The sequence below is a fragment of the Akebia trifoliata genome, chromosome 14 (genome assembly GCF_017979445.1).
Source record: "Akebia trifoliata isolate Shusen 1 chromosome 14, ASM1797944v1, whole genome shotgun sequence".
In the NCBI taxonomy this organism is placed as follows: Eukaryota; Viridiplantae; Streptophyta; class Magnoliopsida; order Ranunculales; family Lardizabalaceae; genus Akebia; species Akebia trifoliata.
In genome coordinates, this window is record NC_141388.1 from 3,470,441 (window position 1) to 3,480,726 (window position 10,286).

General features: G+C 35.2%; 2 protein-coding genes across 2 annotated transcripts; both read left to right on the forward strand.

The window, feature by feature from the left end:
* The first annotated feature begins 221 nt into the window (after positions 1 to 221).
* Positions 222 to 4,695, forward strand: LOC147385563 (NAD(P)-linked oxidoreductase superfamily protein). Its single transcript, XM_086423941.1, has 9 exons — positions 222 to 593; positions 1,746 to 1,830; positions 2,642 to 2,758; positions 3,305 to 3,369; positions 3,458 to 3,546; positions 3,641 to 3,720; positions 3,940 to 4,051; positions 4,160 to 4,279; positions 4,383 to 4,695. Exons 1-9 carry the CDS (start codon positions 287 to 289, stop codon positions 4,566 to 4,568), a joined length of 1,161 nt encoding a protein of 386 aa, XP_086280067.1. The 5' UTR covers positions 222 to 286; the 3' UTR covers positions 4,569 to 4,695.
* Positions 4,696 to 6,529: 1,834 nt separating this feature from the next.
* On the forward strand, positions 6,530 to 9,988 carry LOC147385564 (uncharacterized). The gene is made up of 4 exons (XM_086423164.1): positions 6,530 to 6,912; positions 7,895 to 7,981; positions 9,599 to 9,808; positions 9,966 to 9,988. The coding sequence occupies exons 1-4, from the start codon at positions 6,789 to 6,791 to the stop codon at positions 9,986 to 9,988; spliced, it is 444 nt and encodes a 147-aa protein (XP_086279290.1). The 5' UTR covers positions 6,530 to 6,788.
* The last annotated feature ends 298 nt before the right edge of the window (positions 9,989 to 10,286 follow it).

Consider the following 10,286-nt stretch of genomic DNA (forward strand, 5'->3'; position numbering starts at 1 on the left):
GCTAAAATTCACTAAGCATTCCTTTGTAGTCAGAAAGAGAAATTGAAGCTTCCAAGAATTTAAAACCGATTTACTTTTGAGGTGCTAATATGAACAAATGTTCGAACAAATCAATTGGAGTGTGTATATATATATATATATATATATATATATATATACCGTCAAATTTAAAAGCCAATATGGGTATAAACGTCATTTCGATCTAATTAGCATAAATAAATCGCTTTTTTTTCTTTTCTTTGGCGCCACCCAGACACCTTATCCTTCGCGCACTTCTCTTGCTGCAATGGCGGTGTCTGTACACCACCAGCTCTACTCCAACTTCCGCACCTTCAAATCGATCAAAACCAGAACGAATAACGGTTCCGAATCGCGAACACTCGATTGCAAACGGATACGATCCGTTAAAACCGAAGAGAAGGAGCGAGTCACGGTGGTGAAGAACGGGAACGATTCCTTAGAAATATGCCGAGTCCTGAATGGGATGTGGCAGACGAGTGGCGGTTGGGGCAGAATCGATCGTGATGATGCTGTTGACGCAATGCTTCGATACGCTGATGCTGGTCTCTCTACCTTCGATATGGCCGACCACTGTGAGTCACCTCAACTTCAAAACCCTAACCCTTATTTTACAATTTTTTTTTTTTTTTGGGTCTGTTTTTTCGATTTATTAGAACCGTAAGATCAAAAGGAGGTGAAGCATGTGCATGAACAAATGAACAATTGTATGTTTCATTTTTTGATTGATTGCTTAAATTTGCACTGCATCATAGAATGGGTGGTCACACTAAAAAAAAAAAAAGGAGCGAAGTCATTTAGTTTGGTCACTTGCGAGGTACTAGATCAAATGTCTCTAGCTACATTAGCCACGTGGCTTCAGTTGTGGGCTCTGTTTGCCGGATGAGAAGAGATAGAAAGACTAAAAGACAAAAACACCCCCATGTAGGGGCAAATCCGTCAAATTGAATAAATTTGGCAGGCCTTTTTAAGGATTTTTTTGGGTTCATCTTTCGCGCTAAAATGGCGTCTACCATGCATCTCTACTCTAACTTCACCTTTAAATCGGTTAAAACCAAACCCAGAATTGACCCTGATTCACCAAAACTCGGTCTGAAACCTGTCTGATGCGAGCAAATTGTCGAGAATCGGCGAGTCGCGGAGGTTAAGAATGGAAAAGATTTGTTACAGATTTGCCCGTGAATGGAATGTGGCAAACCAATGGTGGTTGGGGCAAAATAGACCAAGACAATGCGGTCGATGCAATGCTTCGATACGGGGACGCAGGACTCGGCACCTTCGACATGGCTGATATCTGTTAGCCTTCAATAGACCCTTCACATTATTTAATTCCATCTTTATAGATGCTTGTTAATTTCTTCTCTGTAGTTTGTTTTATTTTATTATATTATTTTATATAAATTTCCAATGACCTCAAATTTGTCTAGAATTTCGTCAACTTACATGTTTAGATCATTAGTGCAGCATGGAATTTTGGAAACTTTCTCTTAGTGTTTCTCTTCTTTTTTGGTTTTTATACTAAAAGCTAATTTACCTACTCTGGTGTTGGTGGTTTTTAAATTCACCTACTCTGTGTGGTTTGCACTATAAGATCATCCTTTATGCTATGTAAATACTCAACATCTGTACTAAGTTCAATGTATAATACCCAATGCTCTTATATTTTGTTCTGGATTCTTTTTTGTCCAATATTTTGAGGTCAATTTTCAGTTTATCTGGTTTTGCAGATGGACCGGCTGAAGATTTGTATGGAATTTTCATTAATAGAGTTCGTCGAGAGCGTCCACCAGAGTTTCTGGAGCAGATCAAAGGGTCAGTTTAAGTTTGTGTATATATATAGGATGGCGTTATTACGACCCCCTTTGCGACACACCATTTTGTCTTATATGGGCAAAAATGTTTGGAATGGGCTGATTTTTTGTGAGGATGATCTCTGTGATGAGGGGATCATCTTGGCAAAAAATCATCCCATTCCAAAACTTCTAACCCCATCAAAATTGATTTACAAAAATTGAACGGTCTAAAATTTTTCAACTTGAAAACATGGAGCTAGAAATTTCATAATGAGCTGATTTTTGGCAAGGATGATCTCCTCACCATAGAGATCATCCTCACAAAAAATCAGCCCATTCCAAACATTTTTGCCCATATATGACAAAATGGTGTGTCGCAAAGGGGGTCGTAATAACCCGACCCATATATATATATATTTTGGTAGAACATGAAGACTCCCACGGCTCAATTGAGTATATAAGTGATATTATATCTAACTTGAACATTGTGTGTATACATACACATTTACTAGTGGAAATGAGATATATAAACTTTCATGCAAATGGGCGAGCCAATAGTACTGTGTCTTACTTAGGGATCATGGTTTTAAAAGTCGTTTTGACATCTAGTCCATGAATGAGACGGAGTCGTCTCGGACGAGTTTTCCGATACGTTTGAGTTGTCTCGGTCAACAATGAGAAAAATGAATCATGGTTTTAAATCTCGTCCGATACATATGACTTATCTATCTGTCTCAATCATGTTTGGGATTGGTCTCCTATTTTCTTTATTTCTTATTATATCATTTCAAATTCATTCTTCTTACTGTCTTTTGGATTATGTGGTGCAGTCTTACCAAATGGGTTCCTCCTCCAGTTAAAATGACAAGTACTTATGTGCGAAACTGTATCAATGTTTCACGGAAGAGAATGGATGTTGCTTCCTTGGACATGCTTCAGTTTCATTGGTACATTTTTTTTTGCCTTTCATTGCCACCACACTTGGTTATTGGATGTATAATGGGTCATAATATTTTCCTGTGATGTATCTTCTCATGTCAATACCAAAACGGATTTTATAAACAGCCATATTTGACTTGCCTCAAGTTTATAAAGTTCTTTGAATTCCTTTCTAGTAATGGGTCTCATGTCCGAGTCAAGAAGTCTGCTCAGAGAACTATAAGATTTAAATGCGTTTTCTAGCAATATTTCTTTTTAGTACTGGTTGGTATTTTATTTTTATTTTTAGTATGTTTTGTGTATTTCAAGTTCTAGAGAAAGTGTATTGCTCTATTCAAGCTTGATTAGGTTGAATCAGCTCAGTGAATATCCAAATACTTGATTGAGTTTTTCAACATTTGTATTATTTGTAGTTAAACAGATGTTCTGTTTTTATAAGAGTTAATCTTTCAGCCCTTTGTAACTTATGTGCTAATAAACAATTCTATGAGTTTTATGTGGTTTTCCACAAAATGTTTAGTTTTAAATTATTTTTTTATTTCTACTTGAAATAGGTGGGACTACTCTAACACTGGCTATCTTGATGCACTTAAGCATCTTACAGATCTGAAAGAAGAAGGTTAGTTTATTTAGTGTTGCTATTCTGCTATTAGGGTGGTAACATACATTTCTTGATTCGATTGAATATGTTGGCGAAAGCTATGCAGGTAAAATTAAGACAGTGGCTTTGACAAACTTCGATACTGAGAGATTACAAACGATTCTGGAAAATGGGATCCCAGTCGTTAGCAATCAGGTTAAGTGAAAGTTCCAACATTTCTTGTAAGTTTTTATTTCTATATAAGGTGTACTCCAGTTGCTAATGGAATAAATTTGGTGGCATTTTTCAGGTGCAACATTCTATTGTTGATGCACGTCCTCAGCAGAGAATGGCAGAACTTTGTCAGGTCACAGGAGTTAAACTCATAACGTATGTTCTTTCTATGTCTGTTTGTGTGTGCACCTTTTGATCCTTGATTCTCGGTCAATAAATGGATAGTTAAGAAATTGCCATATGTACATTAATTATGGCATCAAGAAAGTAAATGTGTACACTTGTGGACACAAAAAGTCATAGGCCTTGGTAGATGTTCGTGCATATTTTCTTTATATTTATTTTTTTCTGAATGTAATAGCCTTCAAAATCCAGGTATGGAACTGTGATGGGTGGACTTTTGTCTGAGAAGTTCCTTGACACCAACATTGCCATACCCTTTGCTGGCCCTCCTCTCAACACTCCATCCCTCCAGAAGTATAAAAGGGTGAATCCTGAATCCCGTCTTTAGAACCCTACTTTTCTTCCCAACCAATCATAAATTCATAATCAAATCGAGAGTTTTGAGTTGTGGGTTTTGTTATAAATGTGGCAGATGGTGGACGCCTGGGGAGGGTGGAGTCTTTTCCAAGTTTTGCTTGGAACTTTAAACAAGGTAGCTACTAAACATGGGGTTTCAATACCAACTGTGGCTGTGAGATACATACTGGATCAGGTAAAGTATTCTCGCTTATTTAACATCATATGCTTTGTTAGATTGTCTCCTGGATACGACACATTTGAGAAAATTTCTTATCGTTTGATTTGAGGAATTGCAGCCATCAGTAGCTGGATCAATGATAGGTGTTAGGCTCGGTCTATCGGAGCATATTCAAGACGCCAATGCTATTTTCTCACTCATTCTTGATGAGGAAGATGTAAACAGCATCCAAGAAGTAACAAAGAAAGGAAAAGATCTACTAAGAGTAATCGGTGACTGTGGAGATGAATACAGGCGTGCATGAAAAACTGGTACTGTCTGCGACTGTTTATAATGTATCTTGGTTTTCTACTGAGAATTTTGAGAAGATTTAATATGGAATTATGAATCTCATAAGTTATATTGAAGTTTTGGGACCAAGGCTTCGATGATGATATGGTGCAACTTACTAAAAAAATGTTTTTTTTTTTTTTCCCTTTTTATAATTTTAGAGTAAGTCTTACATCTCTAGAGTGGGTTCGGTGTAGGGGAATCTCTTTAATTGAAGAAGTGTAGTTTTAGCGAGTGGAGCCATGGCTCAAACCTGAAGGTTGTTATACTGGCCAGCCCAACTCAGACGCTCAATGATTTGGTCCCTACAGCATAGAATGCCATCCCACATACCGGTCATTTGGTATTCTTCAAAATGAATCAAAACTTTTAATTGCAATATAAAGGTCTAAGAACAGTAAGATGTACCTAAGCAAATATGGCCACAAGAAGAAACATTTCAAAACTCTAGACCATGCGATGTTCCTGAGAGGCATGGGTTTAGGAAAATTTTCAATGGATTTGGTTGGACAAAAGTGATGAAAATATATTCCTCGATCTAGGCCATGTACCTTCTCAATTAAGAAGGATGTTGATTTCTTTGGAGAGGATTGTGCGCGTGATCTTCGTAAGAAGCTGCTTATGATTTTTGTTGCATGACTTTTATCTCTCATATGTTTTATGTTTGATGGTTGAGAAGGATTTTTAGTCTTTCAAGAAAGACTACTGAGTCTCGAAGTTCAAGTGTTTGTTTGAAAAAGAGCTTCTATGCTTGGGTCTTCGGCACAAGTTTTGTTAGGCACCATCTTATATGAGAGAAATAATATATAATAAAAAAACCTATAAGATCTCATTTTCAGACTTGTACAAATAGCCTTGCAACACTAACTAGAAATAACATTTGAGGTTGCACTAGGTGCGCAAAGAGCCATTGATTTTCCTCGTATATACCACTCGTATGTCAAGAAAAGGCATCTATGGTTTTCAACGCTCTCAAATACACTCTCAGTACTATTTCAAGTCACTTTAGCATTTTTCTTTTACAAAAGCCTTTGAAATTTTTAGAGTGGTGCTAGAGTGACCTCAGCGGGGGACACATAGAGGACACCTTGACGTGGTGGCATGGGCATGCCCGTAGATTATTTTTATTCCAAAAATCCAACAATGTAGAAACCTCTTGAACAATTAGGATTTTTGAAAATTGTTTTTGGCAAGAGACCTAGGACGATAGATAAAAGATGGAGTTGAATAAGTCAAAAATATTACTTATAAAAGAAAAATAAGTTCAAACTACTCAACCCTATTATAAGTAATTTGAAATCAATGAGTTTTTCATTTTGAGGACATTGAAGACGATGGTCATTTTATGTTAGTATCTTATAGAAAACCGCAATCAACAAGAGTGTCATTATTTTAATTGTTTGAAGCCATGGGCACTCAATATTCATCAGAACAAAGGAATTGGGTATGTCTACTAAATTAGAGGTGGCAATGGGTTGGGTTGGTTCGTACTCGTGTCATGTTGAGGTTAAGGTAATATGAAAATTTACCAAATCCAAGCCCAACCCATTTAATATTCATATGAAAAACTTAAACTCAAACCCAACTCATTTGTAAATAAAGTCACACAACCATAAATTATATTTAACGGTGAAATTTTTTTTTTTTTTCAAAATTTGTACAATTTTGTCATTTACAACCACGTGGCATTTGGATGCCATAAGGTGATGTGGTTAGAAAACTTTAAAAAATATAGTTTAAAACATCTTTTATATTTTATAAATTTTAATAATAAAAAATGTATTATTAAAAAATTATAAATAAAAAAATTAATTAAATAATTATTGATATATTTAAAATTAAATGTTAATTAAAGAATAATTAAACGTGTCTAAACGGGTCAAGCGAATTAACGCCTAGAACTCAAACCCAACTCATTTAATAATTGTCTTAGATGGGTTAATACTATTATAACCCAAACCCACGTCATTTTCAAATTGTGTTCGCGTGTAACGTAGAGATTGCCACCCCTATACTAAATCACCGGACACCTTAAGAAAACAAATTTTAATTGCACCCATTTATAAATTGAATCGGTTGGCTAGAAATGATCACTTGATGTAGTTTAAAGAGTTTTTGCACTGGCCGCGCTTTTCCAACGGCGGTGTATCGAAGTCTTCTCCATCGTACGTAGAACGAATTGTTTCCCTACATCATGAAGTTGTATACATTTCCATTAGCCCAACCTCGTCTCCTTTCTTCTTTAAACCCTAGATTGATAAAAACCTTTCGACCTCCATTTGCGTACGATCTCATCTCTGCAGATCTAAAGCTTCCAAGTAATCTCTCTCTCTCTCTCTCTCTCTCTCTCTCTCTCTCTCTCTATATATATATATATATATATAGGGTCCCGTTCGCCACCCTTAGTTTTACCACACACTTTAACAAACGCGTTTTGTCTTACATGGGTTAGAAGTTTTGGAATGAGCTGATTTTTGGTGAGGATGATCTCTATGATGAGGAGATCATCCTCACCAAAAATCAGCTCATTCCAAAACTTCTAACCCCATCAAAATTGATTTACAAAAAATGGACGGTCCACGATTTTTCAACGTGTAAACATGGGGCTAAACATTTCAGAATGGGCTGATTTTTGGGGAGGATGATCTTCTAATCATAGAGATCATCCTCACCAAAAATCAGCTCATTCCAAAACTTCTAACCCATGTAAGACAAAAAACGTTTGTTAAAGTGTGTGGTAAAACTTAGGGTGTTGAACATTTCCCATATATATATCTATATATATATATATATATATATATATATCTCTCTCTCTCTCTATATATATATATATGGGGGCGGTTCGAGAGCCATATGTAAAAACATATGAAAAAACAATGATTTTTCAAAATATGGGTTAGAGGTTTTGGATTGAGCTGATTTTTTGCGATGATGGTCACTATGATGAGAAGATCATCCTCACAAAAAATCAGCTCAATCAGAAACTTCTAAATCCATCAAAAGTGATTTACAAATTATTGAAAAAAGTTGGTAAAAAATCGACAGTCCACATTCTAAATCACTTTTAATGGGATTAGAAGTTTCAGATTGGACTGATTTTTTTTTTTTTTTCGGATGATCTTCCCATCATAGAGATCATCCTCACAAAAAATCAGTTCAATCCGAAACTTCTAACCTATATTTTGAAAATTTATTAATGTTACATTGTTTTTACATATGTTTTTTCATATGGCCCTTGATCCTAGTCATATATATATATATAAGAGACAATGATGTATCTGCCGTAGTTTTTTTGATCAGAAATGAAGATTATCGCTGCGTATTTTCTTGCTGTGTTGGGAGGGAATGACAAACCTTCCGCTGATGATGTGAAGTACATTCTGGGATAAGGTTCCCCCATGCCCCCCTTTCTCTGCTTATGTTTCATAATTAATGTGATTTATTTACATATTTTGTAAGTCAGGTTTTGCAAAATAAGTCAGGTTTTCTTTTTCTTTTTTAACTTAATTTATCGATAATAGGGTTCTAGGGTATGTTCAAATCTTTTTTTTTTTTTTAATTATTGAATCTTTGTTTGCGTTACTGATTCAGATTTTATTGATTCGAGGATGTTGTTTATTTATGCTTTAGAACTCCTCTAATTTAACATTGTTAGAAGTTTTGACATGGGATTTGTTTGAAAATATTGATGTTGATGGTGTTTTCCCCTTCATGATCTTGTGGCTTCAATTACAAATAATCTGGACCGTCAATTTCTCAGCAATTTTATTTTTTATATTTTATATTTTTATTATTATCGGTATTAATTTTGTAGGCATGGTTGAGACATCTTTTAGAGGGTCCATTGTCCATGTCGTGGAATGTATGTAAGAAAGCTCAACTGGCTTGATCTATTGATGTTAGTATCTGAGAACTAACCTTCTGAATCTCTCAGTCTAAATTTATGGAAGAGTCATGCTGGACTAACATTGAAATGTACATCATGGGGAGCATTTATGACTGGACATGTGTCAGAATCATAGATGTTTTTCATCGAGATATGAGTGAGATCTCAATGAAAGCTTCTATGGTTCTGACACATCCACATCAGAAATATCCCCGCACCTTGTACATTATCCTTTTATGTAATCCGGATATGCTACGAAAGTGTAACATTAAGAATTGAAGTGTATAACATGTATGCATTACAATATTTTGAAGAGTCTAACTACCTTTAGTAAGTCAGTAAGGATTTTTCACCATCGCTTAAGAGTCTTTGGGCTCAACTTGTGGCATACAAAAGCATGTGCTGATGCTTCGGGGTTGTATAGGGAAAAAATTTAAGTACTTTGAAAAGAAATTCCAAAAACAAGTCATTTTTCCCTGTTAAATTTTAATTCTAGATTTGGGAGTTATGTGGAAGTTTGTTAGCCATCCATTTTCAAAACCCTGGATCAAGTCCTAAGGAAATTTTTTATTATCCGGGCTTTTCCATGAAATATAGAGTGCTGTGGTGTTGGATTGCCAATTCGGTAATCTATTTGAGTAGAACAACCCTTAGTAAGGCTTAAAATCTTTTCTAAGCAAGGAAAATGTTTCTCTTTTTTGAATTATTCTGTGGCACCATAAATTTCCTAAAAAATTTAGTCTAAATATTTGCACACTGAAACCTAGTAGGAGGGAACTTATCCGGCTGTACCAATTCTTGTATGTGGCCATAAAAGAGTTCTTTTTTTCTTTCTCTGACACGAATACAATGATTGATACTGTTTTACATTTGGAAATTTGACAGTTCTATTGACTTGGCTGAATCTATCTTTGATGCTTTAATTTCTTTTTGATTTGTAGATTGTTTAGAGGCTTTCTCGGCTTCTTTGTACTTTGTTTTCTTTCATTCAATATGTTACATTTATCAAAAAAAAAAGAAACTGAATTATTGAAAATATGTTGCAACAAAAATCTATTAGCAGAAAAAAAAACAATTTGTGCAATTTATATTGAGATGGGAAATATTATTTTGATCTACAATTGGAGCCGAGGTTGATGACAGTAGAATTGAGTTGTTCCTTTCTCAAGTTAAGGGCAAAGATTTAATCGAGCTTGTTGCATCTGGAAGGGAGAAGTCGGCTTCCATGCCTTCTGGTGGTGGTGCTCCAATGGCTGTGGCAGCAACTGCTGCTGGTGCTGCAGCCGAGCCCAAGAAAGAGGAGAAGGTCGAAGAGAAAGAGGAGTCAGGTGATGTAAGAATTTCCTTTGATTAATTCACATTAAGACTCAATTTTTACTTAATTACTGGATTCTTACCAAACTTAGCATACTTGTCTTTAAAAGCTTGTTTTAACTTTATTTTTTATTTTTATTTTGTCTAATTTATGTACTTCTCGTCTTGCAGGATATGATGTGGAGTTTATTTGACTGAAGGATTTGGATGCTCTTCTAGTTGTATGAAGTCTTTTCTCGCCAAGTTATATCAGTTTAATTTTGAAACTTGTAATCCGTTGTAGAGTTAAATTGGTTCTTGATATTTTTAGGTTCATGAGGTTTATATTTTTTTCCCCTAACTAGGTACCTAAGAGGGGGAAAGCATTGTTAAAAACCTGGTGTTTATTTTTAGTAATGTTTGATTAAAGTTTTTATTCATGGATCTCTTGAAATTAATGACAAACCAACTTGTTTTATGGGTAGCATTACTTAATATTTAGGATGATATGAT

Coding starts and splice junctions, on each gene's coding strand:
- LOC147385563 (XM_086423941.1), top strand. CDS start 287: ATGGCGGTGTCTGTACACCACCAGCTCTACTCCAACTTCCGCACCTTC. Junction 2,759..3,304: donor GACATGCTTCAGTTTCATTG/GTACATTTTTTT, acceptor TACTTGAAATAG/GTGGGACTACTCTAACACTG. Junction 3,721..3,939: donor ACAGGAGTTAAACTCATAAC/GTATGTTCTTTC, acceptor TTCAAAATCCAG/GTATGGAACTGTGATGGGTG.
- LOC147385564 (XM_086423164.1), top strand. CDS start 6,789: ATGAAGTTGTATACATTTCCATTAGCCCAACCTCGTCTCCTTTCTTCT. Junction 6,913..7,894: donor TGCAGATCTAAAGCTTCCAA/GTAATCTCTCTC, acceptor TTTTTTGATCAG/AAATGAAGATTATCGCTGCG. Junction 7,982..9,598: donor TGTGAAGTACATTCTGGGAT/AAGGTTCCCCCA, acceptor TATTTTGATCTA/CAATTGGAGCCGAGGTTGAT.